This window comes from Venustampulla echinocandica, assembly GCF_003357145.1.
Source record: "Venustampulla echinocandica strain BP 5553 chromosome Unknown scaffold_1, whole genome shotgun sequence".
In the NCBI taxonomy this organism is placed as follows: Eukaryota; Fungi; Ascomycota; class Leotiomycetes; order Helotiales; family Pleuroascaceae; genus Venustampulla; species Venustampulla echinocandica.
In genome coordinates, this window is record NW_022474206.1 from 2554890 (window position 1) to 2572521 (window position 17632).

General features: G+C 48.2%; 7 protein-coding genes across 7 annotated transcripts; 3 read left to right on the plus strand and 4 right to left on the minus strand.

Annotated features, from left to right (window-relative positions):
* Positions 1-403: 403 nt before the first annotated feature.
* On the minus strand, positions 404-3474 carry BP5553_03368 (uncharacterized protein; the record flags this gene model as incomplete). Its single annotated transcript, XM_032011991.1, has 6 exons — positions 404-593; positions 647-1806; positions 1882-2652; positions 2723-2983; positions 3036-3155; positions 3205-3474. 6 exons carry the CDS (start codon positions 3472-3474, stop codon positions 404-406), a joined length of 2772 nt encoding a protein of 923 aa, XP_031871684.1.
* A 795-nt stretch (positions 3475-4269) lies between these two features.
* Positions 4270-5480, minus strand: BP5553_03369 (Mitochondrial carrier; the record flags this gene model as incomplete). The annotated part of the gene is made up of 3 exons (XM_032011992.1): positions 4270-4634; positions 4685-4882; positions 4946-5480. The coding sequence occupies 3 exons, from the start codon at positions 5478-5480 to the stop codon at positions 4270-4272; spliced, it is 1098 nt and encodes a 365-aa protein (XP_031871685.1).
* A 3563-nt stretch (positions 5481-9043) lies between these two features.
* Positions 9044-11225, plus strand: BP5553_03370 (uncharacterized protein; the record flags this gene model as incomplete). Its single annotated transcript, XM_032011993.1, has 2 exons — positions 9044-10156; positions 10368-11225. The coding sequence occupies 2 exons, from the start codon at positions 9044-9046 to the stop codon at positions 11223-11225; spliced, it is 1971 nt and encodes a 656-aa protein (XP_031871686.1).
* Positions 11226-11729: 504 nt separating this feature from the next.
* Positions 11730-12083, minus strand: BP5553_03371 (Uncharacterized protein; the record flags this gene model as incomplete). The annotated part of the gene is made up of 3 exons (XM_032011994.1): positions 11730-11804; positions 11861-11938; positions 11988-12083. The coding sequence occupies 3 exons, from the start codon at positions 12081-12083 to the stop codon at positions 11730-11732; spliced, it is 249 nt and encodes an 82-aa protein (XP_031871687.1).
* Positions 12084-12366: 283 nt separating this feature from the next.
* Positions 12367-12834, plus strand: BP5553_03372 (Uncharacterized protein; the record flags this gene model as incomplete). Its single annotated transcript, XM_032011995.1, has 1 exon — positions 12367-12834. One exon carries the CDS (start codon positions 12367-12369, stop codon positions 12832-12834), a length of 468 nt encoding a protein of 155 aa, XP_031871688.1.
* A 191-nt stretch (positions 12835-13025) lies between these two features.
* Positions 13026-13811, minus strand: BP5553_03373 (putative kinetochore protein spc-25; the record flags this gene model as incomplete). The annotated part of the gene is made up of 2 exons (XM_032011996.1): positions 13026-13570; positions 13619-13811. 2 exons carry the CDS (start codon positions 13809-13811, stop codon positions 13026-13028), a joined length of 738 nt encoding a protein of 245 aa, XP_031871689.1.
* Positions 13812-14241: 430 nt separating this feature from the next.
* Positions 14242-17305, plus strand: BP5553_03374 (uncharacterized protein; the record flags this gene model as incomplete). The annotated part of the gene is made up of 4 exons (XM_032011997.1): positions 14242-14333; positions 14385-15550; positions 15596-16280; positions 16330-17305. The coding sequence occupies 4 exons, from the start codon at positions 14242-14244 to the stop codon at positions 17303-17305; spliced, it is 2919 nt and encodes a 972-aa protein (XP_031871690.1).
* Positions 17306-17632: the final 327 nt, after the last annotated feature.

Consider the following 17632-nt stretch of genomic DNA (forward strand, 5'->3'; position numbering starts at 1 on the left):
GCTACACAGTAACATCTATACACGGCTGTCTCATCTACAGCCAAACAATGCTTCTTAAGCATCAAAACACAAGTGATATCATCCCAAAGCATGTTTGAGCCATCCGTCAACGCCGATAATGCTTCTCTAGTCCCGGAATCCAACCAGGGCATACTCCTAACCTGGAAACACTACCCATACTTTGCAACCCCGAAATAACTCCGTGCCGAATTGCTCTCACATTAATTGTCCACACAAAATATCATGCCCAGCAAGAGCGTAATCCTCTCCAAAAAGGGCGACTGGCAAACTCGGGCAATACAGGATCACTCTCAACCAACTCCACAAGTCCTTACTCCGACAAAAAAAAGCATACCGAATCATTAGCGTTACATCTACTGTCAATCTCTACCGATGACAACAGTTATTCAAGAATGACGAGTTCGCGTCTCGGCACCCGAGCGTGTGATGGTGCGACACCTGCCTGCGGACGCATTATTCCTTGGCGAACAAGTATGGGAGGTTGTTCAACTGGGGCGTAATTCATCTGAGCAGGAGACCGGGGATTTTCATAAACAATAGGCCGACCCGTCTCTTCACGGTCGTGCCTAGATCTAGCAAATGCATCGTTAGTAAGTCTAACTTCCTGGGTTAAACGACATCTTACATGGGTCTCTGAAGATATCCTGCAGGAGACCTTGCTCGAGCGGGTGGAAGTGTTGCGAATGATCTAGCAGGATGATCCTCATAACCACGTGAACGGTTGCCTTGACCTTCAAATTCCTGATGAGATCGTGCAGGAAGAACATTAGAACCATTTGTTGCTCGAACGGGACCATCAAGCCGAGACTGAGAAAAATCATGAATGAAAGCTTGGTCTATCACAGGACGACTTGGACCCTCATCATAAGTACGAGAAAGCCTGCCAGAGGCAGTGAGGCTGGGAGATCGCAACCTTTGGGTATGGTTGCCGTGGTAGTCAGGCCCGACTTGGTGGAAGCCACGATCATCCTCACGAATCCTAACACTCTGGTTGTCCCTGACATTCTCGGCGGTGAGTCGCCGATAGGCAGCATCACCCCCGCTGTTATGGTGAAATGAGGCAGAATCAATGTGACGCATAATGATTGGACCTTCACGCTGGCCAGCATCAAGTACATCTGACCTCCTGAATTGCTCTGAAGGCCGGGCGAGGCTGCCAGGTCCTGGTGCATCGTATATTGGGATTTGCGCCGTAGGAGCAGTATAGGAAGAACGTGCATTCCTGGACAAACCTTGACTAGATTCCAGTTCAACTGCAGGACGTCGAACAAGAAAATCTCTTGGTTGAATAGATGATGACGGCAGCAAATGAGAATCAGATGGCGGAGCAGATGCATAAACGCTATAATCACTGGATGGGAGAGGTCTGAAACGACCCGAATCATCTCCGACCAGGCGCCGACGCTTAATCTGGGGAGGACTATCATCAATGACGACCACTTGCCGCCGTGGTGGTGATGGTCTCCGATTTTCAATCATCCGCCGAGAATATAGCTCTCGGGATTGATTGAAATGATCGGGGACGTTACGCCGCTCATCTAAGGGACGCATGGCATCGCTTGAACTTGTTTCAATGGAAGGCACAAGCATGTCTTGAAGGCCATGCCTGTGTGAAGATCCTCTCACAACTTGTGGTGGTCTTTGCTCCCAGACAGGCTGGGATGGTGTGCCAGAGTGAAGTGAAGGGTCTTGGTTAATGTTCCGTTCTGGTAGTGATCTTACGATTACCTCATTCCTCTGTATATGGGATTCTGCTGCTGATATATGTTGTGAATAGTATGGATCCTATGCATATTAGCATCATGTACAAAGTTGTATACATCCTTATAGTTATTGACGTAATAAATTATTCGTCCTTACCGGTCGTGCGACGAGATGGGCGCCATTATGTCGCTGGTCTCGGTTATTGGGGCTCGAGTCTCTATATACAACGTTTGCTCCGGGCAATGGGCGGTATGCTACCTCCCGAGGCGGGGATGCACCCATAGATTGGGGCATCCTATTGGCGATAATTTCGAACGGTGTGTTAGGGTGTGGTGTATTGGATTGTCTCGCAGGATTCTGTCGTCTATGCAGGGCATCGTCCCATGCGGCTTGGTAGCGTTTAAATCCTCGTTGTGCTCTTCTTTCTTGTCGGATTTTTGGATTCACCTTGGCTCTTGTACGTGAAGATACTGCACCTGAATCGACCCCGTTCCCATTTATAGGTTTCCGACCAAGGACCTCTCCAGCATGGTTCTCTGGGCGGGCAGCGCGTTGTTGATTACGAGATACTGGAGCAGGAGAAGCTTCTGCGGAGGATATTGAGGTTACTTCACCGTCTTCCTCGGAACTATCTTCTTCTGAACTGCTGTCATCCTCCTCTTCTGAGTCGGTAATGATGACGATTTCACGAAGAATTTCATCCATTTGGTCCCGACCCGTCTCTTCATCTCCACGCCATTTGACGAGCACATCAAGACATACCTGCTCGACTACCTTTCGAGCGTTCACCCACGTGGTCTCACGGAGGAGCTTGTCATATCTTGTATGGGTGTGTCTAATATGGGCGAGGACGGCGAGCTGGACTCGGCGAGAAAGGGGAAGGTCGGTTTGTAACCCAACGGTCGGCTCACCATGGAATAGCGCACCCTGTTGGTATCTTTAGTATTGCATCAGGTAAATCGCGTGGGGAGAGGGGAGAAGGGTTTGGGGGATTCACCTTTTTGAAAGCATGCTCAAGGATCATTTGTCTGTCAGTGTTCGGTATCCTTGGAAACAAGTCTCGGATTGCGGCGTCGGCCTGTTTGTTTATCTCATCTTGCGTCTCCGGGATGGGCTCTATCTCGCCAGGAGCAACCGTGGGGCGGCTAAGAACCGTTTCGCCAATGATTTGACGAGCGTCTTCTACTATGGATTCTCGGAAATGGTATCCGGTTCGGTAGATGTGTTCGGAAATTTTGGATTTCTCCTCTTTGGAAGCCTGAGTTGGCGCAGTTAGCGCGATGAGTGTATGAAAATGAGTTTCCTCCTACCGAAACAATGAAGATCATAGCATCTCGTTCTCGGGAGAGTTCTTTGCATCCTTTCGTCAATATCGGGTCCCCAATAGGTACAAATGCGAAGCCTGGTGGTGGCTTGGGATTATCGGTAACCTACTCCAATAGTTAAGAAGCCATCACCAATAAACATGAAGAAGCTTACCTGGAATTCGAGCCTTTTTTCTTTCTTCTCGGTGTTCTCTGCAAACTCGAAATATGACTGGTACTTGGACTTGACTTTCGGCACATCCAGCTTGGCTACAAGATGTGAAGGGGCCGGGGCCGCCCACGCCTCTGCAGTAATATTTTGCTTCTGTTTTCTTCGTACGACTAGCTTGCGGGCATGTCGATCTTCTTTATTTCCACGGCGGGCAGCTTTTAATGCAATCCCGCCTTGAGCCTTTGCGGCCAAAGCCTTCTTCCTTTTGCCCATCTTGACAGTCTCAACCTACCTGCATTGGGCTCCTGTGTATATTAGTGCACGCGCGGTGACGCTGCCAGACACGGTATCAAATTCCTATGGTTCTTCACCCGCAAAATATGCAGGATGGGTGAAGAAGAGTCGTGTCCTGGGCAGGCGGGGCTGTAACTGCTCTGCGGATGGATGTTTGAAGTTGGTCGGGCGTCTTGCGAAGTCATCAAAATCCAGTACGAAGTAGGGCCACCGGTGCTTTATCGGGTTAGCGTGAGGTGGAGTCAGCGCACGTGTCCAATGAGACACGTGATATGTATGTGACCTGATCAGGCAAGGTTTTCCTCTATTCAAGGCTCCTTAGGTTTGCTTTTACACTAGATCAATGGACTGTTGTTTCATATGCTTATGATATTGGATTTTCTGGGATATCCCTAACAACCCAATATTTATTCATATCCCAGTTCACCAGTGATTTAATGGGAGGTGATATAGGGCCCAAAAGAATTGTAAGTGGTAGAGGTTGCTTCCCCTATCAGGTGCTAATCAGCATTGGCCATTAGCCAATTCAAGGCAACGCATAGGTATGTTATAATAGGCGTACGCATTGTAGCTAAGTTCATGGCCCAGGTAGAAGATCTTATGTCCTCGACTATCTACCGATCTGGCCGTCAACCCTATCTTGCACGATACAAGATGAGTTGAAGTGGTATCATATCCCGTCCTCACTCCCATAATCTACAAACATTCCATTCCATGCTCCCGTGTATGAGCACTTAGTAAGGCCCCCCTTGACTCCCATGCAATGCATAAAACTCAGTCCTCAAGAGCATTGATGTGCTTCTTGATGAATTCAAACACAGAAAAGAAAATAGAGTTGACTACGCATGACCGTCCCATCGAGACTCCCAAGCCGCGATACATACGCCTATTCATGAATTGGATCTTTGGGGCCCTCGTGACCGTGTCTTCCTTGCAGACAGTCAAGCTGTTTCGCTGATAAATGCTCTTAGCGGAGTCGATCGGATAAATCAGCGCCCAGCTGACAACACCACAAAGGCCTCCAGCAAATAGGACGGCAAAAGGGTTCGTTGGCGATCGATCTCCGGAATATGTGGCGAGAAGCTGCTTGCTGCTCTCGTAGGTCATGAAGTAGATCGCGGTTCCGAGTGTATCCCTCACTGTGTTGTGTTAGCAGGGGTTGGGACACTCAGCAAGATATTGCACTTACGCAGATGTAGGTTGAAGCCGGAATAAAGGCCCGCAAGTCCTCGATGCTTCACAATGTTCTTTGCTGTCTGAAATGTGCCTTTATTTTGGTAGCTAGCGGCCACTGCTCCAGAACTTTTAGGATCGGCGCCATTCGATTTATTCTTATCTGCCAACAGGACCGAGACTTGGGCGCTAACCTTCGTCAATTCGAAAGGACCTATATTATACGGTTACTTAAAGTCACTAGTGAAAATTGCATCTAGCTATTTCCAGCACTTACAGGCTACAAGCGTGATGAAAGAACCGGCTGTCGCTCCTGCGGCTCCAAAGCATGCGACCGTAGCGAGGTTCGGGTATGTTCCGGGCGTATTGACATGAACCAAAGGATCCATTCCAAAGTTTTGCTTGAGCCAGGCGGCGTAGGTGTATTTCGATCTTTGGTATACGGAGAAGGAGATGGTTCGAACCAGGGTAACGCTTGCCATTGGCGCCGCAACTCCTCGAAAGAAGCCTCGGAACTTCTCGGTCCTATAGGTGTGTTTAACGCAATCGATGAAGCTGTTGTATTTGTAGGTCTGCATTCGAGTCTTGACGGAGTCCAGGGGAAACTGATATGATTGAGCGGCGGCGCTGGCGGCGGAGCAGCATGGGGAGTTACTTACAGCAGCAAACGTAGACAGCACACTGCTCATCGACGCGGCAACCTCGGTGCGATATCTCTTAACCCATCGCTTTTTGTTCTGTAGCCCTTCTCGTGTTCTGTCTGCCATGCTGGCTTGTGTGGCTCCACTGTGGGAAGCAGAATTGGGGGGCATATCGGGAGTCGTTCAGATCTTGCGATGGGTCCTGCAGGAGAACGCAGTTCCTCAACGCTCCAGTCGTAAAGTCATAGGCGGATGAGCTTCCTCCATAGGTAGAGGCCGGCGTGAATGAGGCGTGTCCCTCACGGGGCGGGTAGCGTTCTCAGTGATCGCTAGCCAACGTGAAGTCGCGAGTGAGAAGCCGATGGGGGTTGTTTAGTTGTTGGAGTTGTCAGTTGTCGGTTGTCAGCTATGCGGAGGCGGGGTCGCAAGATCTGGTACCAAGCTACATGTACATGTACATGATATGTTGACGGCCGCGACGAGAGGTAAGGATCATCCCTCAGCGTAGTGCTACTGTGCTGTGGTGGAGTGGTTGAATTTGCTTGTGAATGGCGGCGACCACAGGAGCGAGCACACCCAGCGGAAGTGACGTCGCTGGACTACAGCAACGACTAATCGCAGCAGTGAAAGGCAAACTAACGAGCCAACCATTTCGGCCCCTGAACCGGGAAACCCCTCCCCCGGCTTTGGCTTTGGGCTCTGAGAGGACGGAGCCCCGGACGGTGTCGAGTGCCTTGGTCTCCTATTGTAAAACGCTATCTCCCCGGAAATAATACCGACTTCAAGTTTGTATCTATATATATCTATGTATATTGATATGAGTCTGCAAGTGACACTATCGTCCAATAGTTTATTGTCTCTTGTCCCGGCGTGGCTTCTGCCAGGTGCTTTGTACCTCGTACTACTTTTGCACGCTGACCCGCCGGTGGCCGCACAGTACAGTAACCCCATCCCTTGAAGGCCAGGCCCAGCACAGGAACGCTAACGCGGATAGGATTACTATCCAAGTTGGTGACCAAGTTGCTAATAGAATTGAAACTAACTTATTATAAATCAGGGCAGCAAAAAGAGCTTTGGTCTTGGCCATATGAGTCTTTAAATGGTGGTGAGCCAATACGACGTATAGGGAGACGATGCTGTCCTGCCCTATTGATGCCCGACATATGACGGCTGTTTGCGGCATATTTGACTGGCGAGGTAGGAACAGGGGGATCAAATCATGCAGAAGAAAAATCCGAAGGGAAACATTACAGTATCAATAGCAGCAAATTCCCCGTTGTCTGAAACGAAAGGTAGGCAAAGAAGGAAACCTTTGGAGGGGCTGCGAAATGACATGGGTGCCAAAGCATTTGTCTACCTAGCACTCCGTACCAAGGTAGGTACTGTAGGTACCTTATCAGTCCAGAGCTGCAACGCTCTGCAGAATAAATGTTTTGGATTAATTTTGATTGCGACACGCCAAACAAAGGGAAACCAACTACCTTGGTAGGCAACACCGAAAACAAGAGACTTCTCTCTAGCTGGAAAGTCGTGGTACTATCAAATAGGAGGAGATACCCTCGCCGGATTAACCCCTTCAGGATACCCAACCTATTATAAAAAAGGAACCCTCATCTGAGGAGATCGGAATGGTCGATGCACATATTTCTTTTCTGCCTGTGACCGTGGAACGATTGTGATAGATCATCAGAATCTCATCAGGTATGCGAAAGCAAGTAAGGCAGCAGAAATGGGAAACTTACATGGTATTCTAAAGAACTAGGGCGATCCCAAGTATGATTATTTGAGATAGACGATAGATCATGCAAGAACATCAATCTTGGTCGAAAAAATTACAAGAGGAGAAGATGCTGGGGCTGCGCGAAACCTCACGCGATCAAGCAGATATTATGTGCTTATCGTGACAATAAGGCGGTCAATGTTGCTGGCAATTCTGATAATATTACGAAGGGAAGCCAGTGGATCTCCAGGACAACGCATATTGAGAAATTCATCAGTTCGTCCTCTTGAACTCTATAGAGGCTCCCATTCATTAGAAATGCCCAATAGCTTCTTAGTTTGTACCAACTGGCTTGACACGACTCAGTTTGCCGACTATCCTAATACATGGATAGAGGGAAACGTCTCCTATCAGAGAGGTCTCAAAAGAGCCTGCAATTAGCATTGTCCATTAAGCAGCCTTGGGGGAAAACTATATCTGCCCAATCAAGACTAATTAATTCCATGGACTGCATTTTGATCCGACCACTATTATACGACGGATTATAAAAGATTAGCCTTCGTCTACCTTCCCTATTCAGAACTGCTAATACGCCATGCCTCCGTACTTGAACATTTGAGATATACCCCGAAGGTTTTTTGCCCTCTGAATTCTTGGAGTAGAGTCACGAAACGCGAGCCAGAGTAACTGCTCTACATATTGCAAGACTCGTGTCCTTCAAGGCACTGCCTATAAGGGGTTCCGTAATACTCCATTATACAATTCCATGACTGTTTCCTCATCGTTACCGATTACTAGACGGCTACCATGTATGAATATCGAGCAAAGGTTGTGTCTTGCCAAAGGGAGTTCATGCCAGTTGTAGTAGTGTATACCCCACAAAACCACGTAGGTGCGATCAATGACAAGATAAACGTTGCTATCACTTAAAATGAAACGGAGGAAGTCGTTTCAAACGTTTCATGGCCAAAACTATCATTGCTCAAATATTCCCGGTTTAAGTTCCTTGGCTATCACTCCGTAGTTCTAACTATTATCATGTAGGTAAAATCCTAAGACTATCTAGCAGAAGGTATTAGCTAACAGATAATATAAAAGTGGGTTGCATATAGTACACACCAAAGCTTCGTCGAGCCGTTGACGGTGTTCCCATAGTCTTTCCTATGCTAGCCACAACATATATTAAACCCCCCGCCCCCCCGACCAAAGATTTGGCTTCTCGGTAGCCTTGTCCGGCTTTAGAGGTCGTTCGGAGATACCATCTCTAAACGCTATCGATGCCTCGATTCTTGTCGACTAGAACTTAGGCTCCCAGGAGACATGAGGACCGAATTGAAAGTCATATTTCTGTGGTAGCTCAACGTAGACAGAGTTTCATACTCTCATTAAGCATTGCTAGTGTCATATCGTAATGTGCCCTCGCAGTCCGATTCATTTTGTCCGCGACAGATCCACCGTATATTTGGCGCTGTGGGCGCGGTGACCGGCGCTTTCTTTGGGCCCTCCACTCCATATGAAGTATGTTTTTCAGGATCTGGTGCTCTAGGCCTGTCTCCTCCGCCGCGCCTTTAAGGAAAAGCAATGTATTGTCGATTCGTGCTTGTTCGAAAGTAGACGGATGTTCTTTTCGGAAGGCATCTCGTAATCGGTCTCGAGCAGTGAACCTGGACGGCTTAGAATACTTGACTGCTTGGAGAAGGCCTCGGTAAAGATGCCGATATGCATGTATTACGGGAACATTGCTGGGCATCGGCATTTCAGAAAGCGTGACTGTGATGGCGGTACTTGATATTCAATGCGACTACTTGATGGGTGAGGCCAATATAGCACAGATTGCCCCCGAACGACCGACACTCACTGATGCACGTGCACACCAGGGCGCAACCAGTCGCTGTGACTGGGCGGAGCGTCATCGACCTCAATTTCGACTGAGTCTCCCCGCCTGCTACGACGGTGTCACTACGAGTCCCGACGACGAGAACAATGCCCTCCAAATGAGGCTATTGTCTACCAAATGACATCTCTTGTGTCGGAATTCCTTATAAACCCAGTCTTGCGAACAGCGCGCCGTTTCTCTCGCTCAAACTCAAACAACGTCTACGATAACGCCACTCCGCCAGCATTCGAACGAACCCCCCCGGAAGCTCGACATGAAGATGCAGTTGAGGATATAGCAGAGCTCTTGGAAGGCCTAGAAGGGCTAGGATCACAAGGAAATGACGAAGTTCCTAGCATAACTGGTGAACCCGTAATACTGGACTCTATCGAAAACGACGAAAGCATCGATGCACAGTTGCACACTCTCATGGCTGCAAGAGCCCCAAACGCACTTCCAACCCATAGTCCTACTCCTATAGGGCCCTACTTCCGGAGGCTATCCTCTAATGAGGTCGACGACGACGATGTCACACACAATCCATCATTTGGCATACCTAGTCGATTCCGGACAAACTCGTCAACGACGAACCCTCTCAGCAACCCCGATCCCAATGTTGCAGATACAAGAGCGAGTCCTATAGGAGGTCGATCACGGACTTCGACGCATGATTCTATACAGTCAAGTTCTGCTGGCAATTATAGAAACAGGTCATTGCCTGCAGATGACGGGATGGGTGCTCTCCGACAGCGGATTATTATGATACAAGCCATGGCTATCCCCGCCGAGGAAAAGGCTCGTATGATGCACAGCCTTCTCATTCAGGGATATACAGAAGCTCAAATGTTCCATACTAAACAGCAACCGCCAGCATCTTCTCCGGCGAGCATGGTCAGTCAGGAGCGACCTACCACTCCTGGATCGTTAACCTCATTCCTTTGGCAAATGAATGGTGTCATGGACGATGCACCCCCAACTCAGCAGCACACTTTCCACCTGTCACCGGATGATCTTAAACCTTCCTATGCGCCGTTGGACCCACCGGAGATCGATGGAGATGGCGATGCTGCTCTAGGAGAGCCGATCCCAGAACTGGGCTGCCAACACTACAAAAGGAATGTAAAACTACAGTGCACAACCTGCGATAGATGGTACACTTGTCGAATGTGCCATGATGAGACTGAAGATCATGTTCTAAATAGGAAAGCCACCAAAAATATGCTCTGCATGCTATGTGGCTATGCCCAACGGGTAGGTGAGTTCTGTGTTGGGTGCGGCGACAGGACTGCCTGGTATTACTGTGATGTTTGCAAACTATGGGACAATGACCCAAACAAGAGCATATATCACTGTAATGACTGTGGTATCTGCCGAAAGGGCCGTGGGCTGGGTAAAGATTTCTTTCACTGCAAGGTAGGCCCCCCCCCAATACACATGTAATCCATTTGCTGATCTTTTGTAGACTTGTGGCGTTTGCATGTCTATGTCTGTGGAACACTCTCACAAATGCATCGAGCGTGTCTCGGACTGTGATTGCCCAATTTGTGAGGAGTACATGTTTACGTCGCCCCATCCAGTCGTCTTCATGCTCTGTGGTCATAGCATACACAAGAGTTGCTATGAAGCGCACATGAAGACATCTTATAAGTGCCCGATTTGCAGCAAGAGTACAGTCAATATGGAAACTCAATTCCGGAATCTGGACCGGGCTATTGATAGCCAGCCAATGCCTCCCCAATTCCAGGATACAACAGCTATGGTATCATGCAATGACTGTTACGCCAAGAGCGCAGTAAAATACCACTGGCTTGGCCTCAAATGTGCCATTTGCGATTCATATAACACAGCTCAACTTTCTATATTGAGTGACCTAGCTGTTGAAGTGCCAGCTGGTGAAAATAGAGACTTTGATGATGCTTTAACAGCTACTTCGCTAAACAGAGTAACATCATCCACGGGGGTCCTTGGTATCGGCAGGAGACATTCTTCACATATACAAGCTCCAATGACACCAAGTAGAGGCGCAAATCGATTTCCCGCTTATTCTGTCCCTCAACGAATCGCTAGATCAGTATCTCCCGTCCGTGGTAGGGGCATCTATGATGCGCCGCCGGTCATGATGCACCCCGAAACAGATGATTCGGCAGAGGAGGATGAGCTTGACTTTTGGGGTCGAGATAAGCCACGTAGTCTGACCTCTGGTGAGAATATTGACGAAATGGAAGAAGACGACGAGTCAGAAGAAGATTCTGTGAATGAATCTTGTGATGAGGATGATGAAGATGAAGAAGATCAGTTTGAACTGATCGGCCATCGTTGATTATTTTGGCGCCGGGGGTTTGGAAGAAGGATAATGAAATGGGTTGGCGGCGTTTCTCCCGTGGCGTATCACCACTTGCGGTACGGGGCGACAAACTAGGCAGTGGGTCTGATAGGAGGGCTTGGGAATATCCTTAATTATTAAGCTTACGAATAATAATAGATTTGCTTGTGCATCATTGTAAAGTACGAGAACTTGCATAGCATTCATCTTGCATTTCCGGACGCTTCATGGGTATCATTATTTCATCGTTTCATCCAGCCTATATTCTGCTTGCATAACAGCTTCCTAACACCACAAGCAGTAATCACCCTCCACAAATAATAGGCACTCTAAACAACTAACCCAAATTATCCCAACCAAGCCCCTTGATTATTGACCTCATTTACTTTTGTCATACTCCCAGCCCAAAAAGCATCCCTCAAACGCCATTGTCCCGATTATCACGAATTTTATGCCTCTTTAGGCATTTTGAGCCTTATATTTAACCCCCGGAGCAGACTTTTATCGTTGTCCCCTAGACTGTAGAATCTCCTTCTGCGTTTCCTCGGCATCCTTCTTCAGCTCCTTGATAACAGACTGGAGAAAAGAAATCAGCACCATCCCTTCTTCTTCCACAGGATGCAGCAACATACCGCCAGCGCTTCCGGATTTACGCCATTCTCAATCAAAGATATACAAATAGACAGCGTCTGCCGGTCGAGATCTGCATTCTTGGAGAGAAGTTAGAAATGCCGTGGGTTGGGGCGCCGATTGGCTTACAAGGAGAGTAGATATTTCGTGGAATACGTCGATGACTTGGCGGGCTTGCGCAGCCATGATTTCTTTATCCTGCTTGCGGTTGGCTTCTGAGGGCATGGCTGGTGTAAATTGGGTGGGAGAGGTTGTAGGCGGTGTAGTGTTGCGGTGAGGAAGCTTTAATCATGGAGGGAGACGCGTTGTCATCGCGTCGAGGATTCCCCAGAAGCGGAACCTCCCCGCATCTCAATCCCCCGCGAAACTTGCATGATAGGTACGTCACTCACTATCAGACTTCACGAAAAGCTCCAAAATCAATCTATTTAGTAGTATCGTAATCATTTAAACTCTTCTTTTCTTCTTTTGAAAAGAGAAGAGAAGCTCTACTTAAATACCACCGTCCATGTCTCCACAACCTGTCCTCACTGGAGGTTGTCAATGTGGCCGCGTCACATACACCAGCACAACTCTCCCCACCCATTTCACCAACTGCTGCTGTAAAACATGCAGTCGTCTCTCTGGAGGCCCTTTTTTTACGTTTGCCGACATTCCGGTATCAGCTATTAATTGGACATCTGGGGAGGAGTACCTGATGAAGAAGAGCTATTCGGAGATTGCGGAGCGAACCCACTGCGTCGAGTGCGGTACTCCGATTTCAATGGTGTACAAGTGTGAGCCCGAGACCATTGGCATTACGGCAGCTTCGATCAATATGGGGACTATTAAGGGGACGCTGCCACATGTTAAATCCTATATTTTTGTTGGGGAAGAGGCGCCAGCCGGATGGTATACGCTGCCGGATGATGGCGTCCCAAGATATTCAAAGTTCAATCCTGGCTTTCAAGAAAGGATTGGTGCTTCGAAGTCTTGAGGACAGGACTGTCACCTCTGTGGGTTCCCCAGAGGTACGGTATGCATCAGCTGAAGGGGGTTGTCACTCTTCCTATCTTGAAGACCCGCTTAGGGACATTACTGGACTTCATACAAATCGAAGGGCTAGTTCGCCATTAACGCCAGCCTAATAAAAACCTGCATCTCCACGGACTATTATATCCCACCTCTTCACTTCATAGCTTCCATAAAAAGATCCCGCATACCTTTCAGCAAAACGCGCAAGTCCCTATGCTCGTTCAACTGATCCAGAACCCGCTCGATTTGATCCTTCTCTAGCTTTGGTTTGCAATATGGAATTTCATAATCCCTCTTTGAAGTGTCTAACTCGAAAAAAGCCTCTCTGGTCCAGTCGCGATCATCAATATGGGTAAAGACAAACTTCAGTCTGTCATCTTGCCCTGCCCCCTCGAGGGTCATACACAGTGTCGAAGTCCAAAAGTCGAGTTCGGGTATGTTGAACCGAGATTGGGAATCTTGGTGTTGGGCATGAGCTCGTTGTGCAGCAAGCCGTGCATCTATTTGTTTCTGGGTCTCTGCAATTTGTTGTTTGAGACTCTCCTTCGTCACTAGGTGGGCATCTCGTTGCATGCTCAGAGACGCTATGGCCGCTTGCATTTCATTCGTCTCCGCCATTTCTTTTTCTAGGGTCTGCTGATGGGCGCTGGTTTTCGAAGATAGGATCTCGATGTCTTTTTTCTTCATCCGTTGATCCTCTGACGGCTTTGTTAGTGCTGTTCTATGTTTACAAAACATAGAAATACCTTGTAACTCAGCTACATTCATGCGGAACTGGTTTCTTTCTTCCAACACTCGCTTCCGGCCCTGCTCTATGAAGTTGTCGAATCTAACTGTGAATTTGGCCATACGGTCGCGCAGCTCATCGAATCCAAAGTTGATACTGGGCAGGGAGTCTGCCATAGAAGGCGCGTCGGCTGATGTAAGTGGAGGGCGCATCGTGCTGGTTGAGAACGAGGGTTCAAATACTGTTGACATGATGACTGACATGGCTGAAGTCTAATTGCGATTATCGTAGGTTGAGGGTTGAGCTGGAGATTGGAATTGCACTGAAGTCGTGATTCTGGTTGTGGTCGACATGCCTGTCGGATGCGCCTCTCTAAATGTTGTGTTGTATCGTTGGCAGGGAAACCGTGATGCTAGGCCCTGGTCATACAGTAGAACGCGACTTTGCGATAAGATAAAGCTTCATAGTAAAATTTTGAATCCCCGATCTCTGTGCTACTACTCAACCTGGGATGTCCACTCCAACTTCCACCCGTCTTTTGTTTTAAGGCTTTCTATCTCCCTAGCAGTGGCTTTGCTTCCTGGGCACATATCGCAATGCGTTGGATAAGACTTCCTGGCTCACGACGACGACGAAAGCCAAATGACTGACTACAGAGTTACGGACCTTGCCTTTGGCCACCCAGGGACTGCTTCTTATGATATAGAGGAGAAGCAGTGGATATTTTCTGCGAAGTCAAACTCAGGCAAGCCTGCCGCTGATTGAAGAAAGAGTTTTGCTGACAGTCCCTCAGAGCAACGCATCCGCCAAATCTCACAGTTTAAGGAACGTCTTCCTCCTTCCGCCCCAACTCTTCTAGAGGGAGATGGAAAACATTCGGACCGTCCCAAACCCCAATTGAAACGACTTTTGAAAACATATCCTGAGGCAGTTCCCGGAAACGAAATTGCCTCGAGCCTGTCAAAATTTAGTTCCCTGTCGCAGCCGGAACCTTTAGGCGATTCTGGAAGTCTGCTAGCAATAGGAAGAGCAGCCTATAGCAGGAATCCGTCCAGAATCATTGCGCTGCCCTGTGGAGAAGCAGGACATGTGCTGCGGTTAATCAGACTGCGAGCCGAAACTCGCGGATGGGAAAGTCAAACGAGCCCAAACATCTCATTGTTCCACCTGGACTTGTCAGATCAGGGATATTGGATGAGCACTGGTGGTACTATTAGACAGATTGTCTTTTCGGATGATGACGAATCTAGCACTTGGTTGGCGGTGCGGCAAACTACAATTACCACCATCTTCCGTCCTGCTTTTGGTCAACTTCAACCAGCTTTTGTACCAAGTAGCTCTGCGAGGATATATCCCTCTTCACGTCTCAGCGCAAATCCTGTAGCTTTTATCACTGCCGAGAAGACCCAATTACAGTGCCATGCGGATATCTCCTTCAATCCCTGGTATTGTCGCCAATTTATTTTGATTGATTCATCAGGGCATTGGTGCATTTGGAATATTGAATATCAGCAAACTAGGTCGTCACCCCAGGACCTAGTTGCAGGGAAATCAGGTAGCATCGATGACGACTGCTCCGTTGATTCTATCTTGGAACCATCCTCTGCTAATAATCTGGACGGTTGGTATCGAGCATTATGGGTCGGCGATATCAATACCATTGCCATCTGCAGTAGGCGAAGTATTGTTATATTTGATCTTAAAGCAAGACCTACGCGGCTGCGTAGCATTGAGCTCCCTCCAATCAGCTCCAATCGCATAATTGATATCAAGCGGAGTCTGGAAAACCAAGCCTATTTGTTCGTGCTGACTACTTCCCAAATCATCTGGATCGAGGTTACCCCCGCCGGAGAAGAGGGTTCATCTGGGGCCAAGATACTCCTCTCCTATCGCCACTTCCGAGATGTATCTGATGAGACCTTGAGACTCGTGGCCGTGAAACATGATAATGGTACGGATATCCCATCAACACCTGTACATATCTGACTTTGGACAGTCTCTATTATGATCACATCTAGGAAGAGTCCTCTGATAAATGTCTACGGCTTCTCCACGTTTCCAGAACGCCCAGGGGTCCCAACTTCCTGGAAAGGATCTTTCATGCTGGCACCGGAACTAGACAATCGCCAAGTCAGGCCATTCCTTTCACTATACCTCTGTCCAGCCCCTTTAATATCCGATCCTGGGCCACAGCTAGAGCAGAGTGATATAGGTCTCGGGTTTCTGCAAGTGTGGGCTCTCTCTCCCGATCTCACTCTTAGCTCAGCCATTTGCATCGCCCATAATGCCATCCCTGAAAAATTAAGGTTGCCTAGGTTCTTGGTCACCGCACCTGAGGTACCGCTGAGCTTGTTTCGCGCTCGTCCGGGCCCAGTACAACGGCAAGATTTCGTGGTCCCCAACGGCCTAGACGATATAGCATTTGTTGCCACGACGCCTGGATGCATCCGGCGCGATCACCAATCCAAAGTTGCAAAGATGAAGCAAACGGATTTGCGCTTAAGAATTGATTGGAAGCGTATTTTCAAGGCTGTGTTCCCGCAGGCTGGCTCGAAGTATCCACATAACGAATCTCAGCTCGGAACACCAGGGGAATCGTCCATGATAGCAGAACTCCTCACAACTATATATGACAGTCTACAACAATCTAGACACGAGAATAGCCTCCCAAACACTACTTTGTAAGGATCTACTGCATTTTCATCAATACTTCTACTTACCAGTCCATAGTCTTGAACTGTCGAATTGTTCGGGGTTCTCCGAAGAGCTTGAGAGAGCCACGACTATTGTACAAGAGTTTCTCCAGTCGCTAGAACAAGATGAAGGTATTCTAGGTCAGCCCAGGCTCAGAGTATCGGACATCATGTCAGCCCCCTCAATACAGTTTCCAACCAGCGAGGGGAATACATTTTCTGGCTTCTTAAAGATATACGATCATATGGTGGAGATATGGATGGCTAGTCTACCCGCGGAGGTCTCCGTGACAACTCGGTTGTCTAAATACAAAATTATACGACAAGTCGCTATTGAGCTTTGTCTGAGCTCTGTTGTCTGTTCTTTGCGAAGATCTGAGCCGTCTGCGCCTGGAGGAGACGAGGATGAAGATGTCAGGTTACCTTCCAGCGGGGCGGAGAGACCAGCCGGGGGTACCTCGCCAGCACTGTACTCCCCTGACATGACGCCAGAGCCATCTCAAAAGCAGCGTTCGGGAGGTGTACCTACTTTGAGCCGCACGCCGTCCTTGTATTCTCATGCAACAAGTGTCTCGAGGTCTGGATCAATTGAAGATCCTGCAGTCTCTCGACTACGTCAGTATGCAGTTTCGATAAAGTCCCAACCAGACTCTGGGAAATTAAAACTGCCCTCGCAGTGGGTAGTTGGAGATAATCCTGACGAATATTCTTGGGAAAGTGCGAAAGACACTTCTATGGCAGAGAACGGGGAAAGGGGCGCCAGTAGGAGAAACCGTGAAGAGTCTCAACGTCGCCAGCTGAAAGAAAAGTTTCTAAGTCGAGAGAGATTAAAGGCGGCTGTATCTCAGCCAGCATTCACGCCATTTGGCAGCCAGCCAGATCCTGGAAAACATGCCTTCAGTTCACAGAGCAGGGGTGATATACCGATGACCCAGCCTGATAGGGGTACTTTTGGAAGTAGGTCTCTTCAGAAACCGAACAAAAAGGTAAGGCGTAGAAACGCTGGTTTCTAGCGTCTTAAGAGGCACAGTGTGTATTAAGTCAAATAGATTTTGTTGCCAATGCAGCCAATGTCATATATACTTGAATGAAGTAGAAGAGACTTAATCCTGTGTGATCATTTCGGCTCGATGCATGCATTTGTGGCGGTATAGACCTAGTTTAGTGTAATTATTATAAAGTTTTGGAAAGGGATTGATATTAACCTAACTTTTAAATATAGACGAAATACCTTAAGCAAAATAGCAATCCTTTAAGATAAACCTCTTTGTGGTACTCTGATCCTCAAAAATATTTCGAGTTCCAAGATTCTAATGGCTTGGTTGTTGATCCATGGCCCC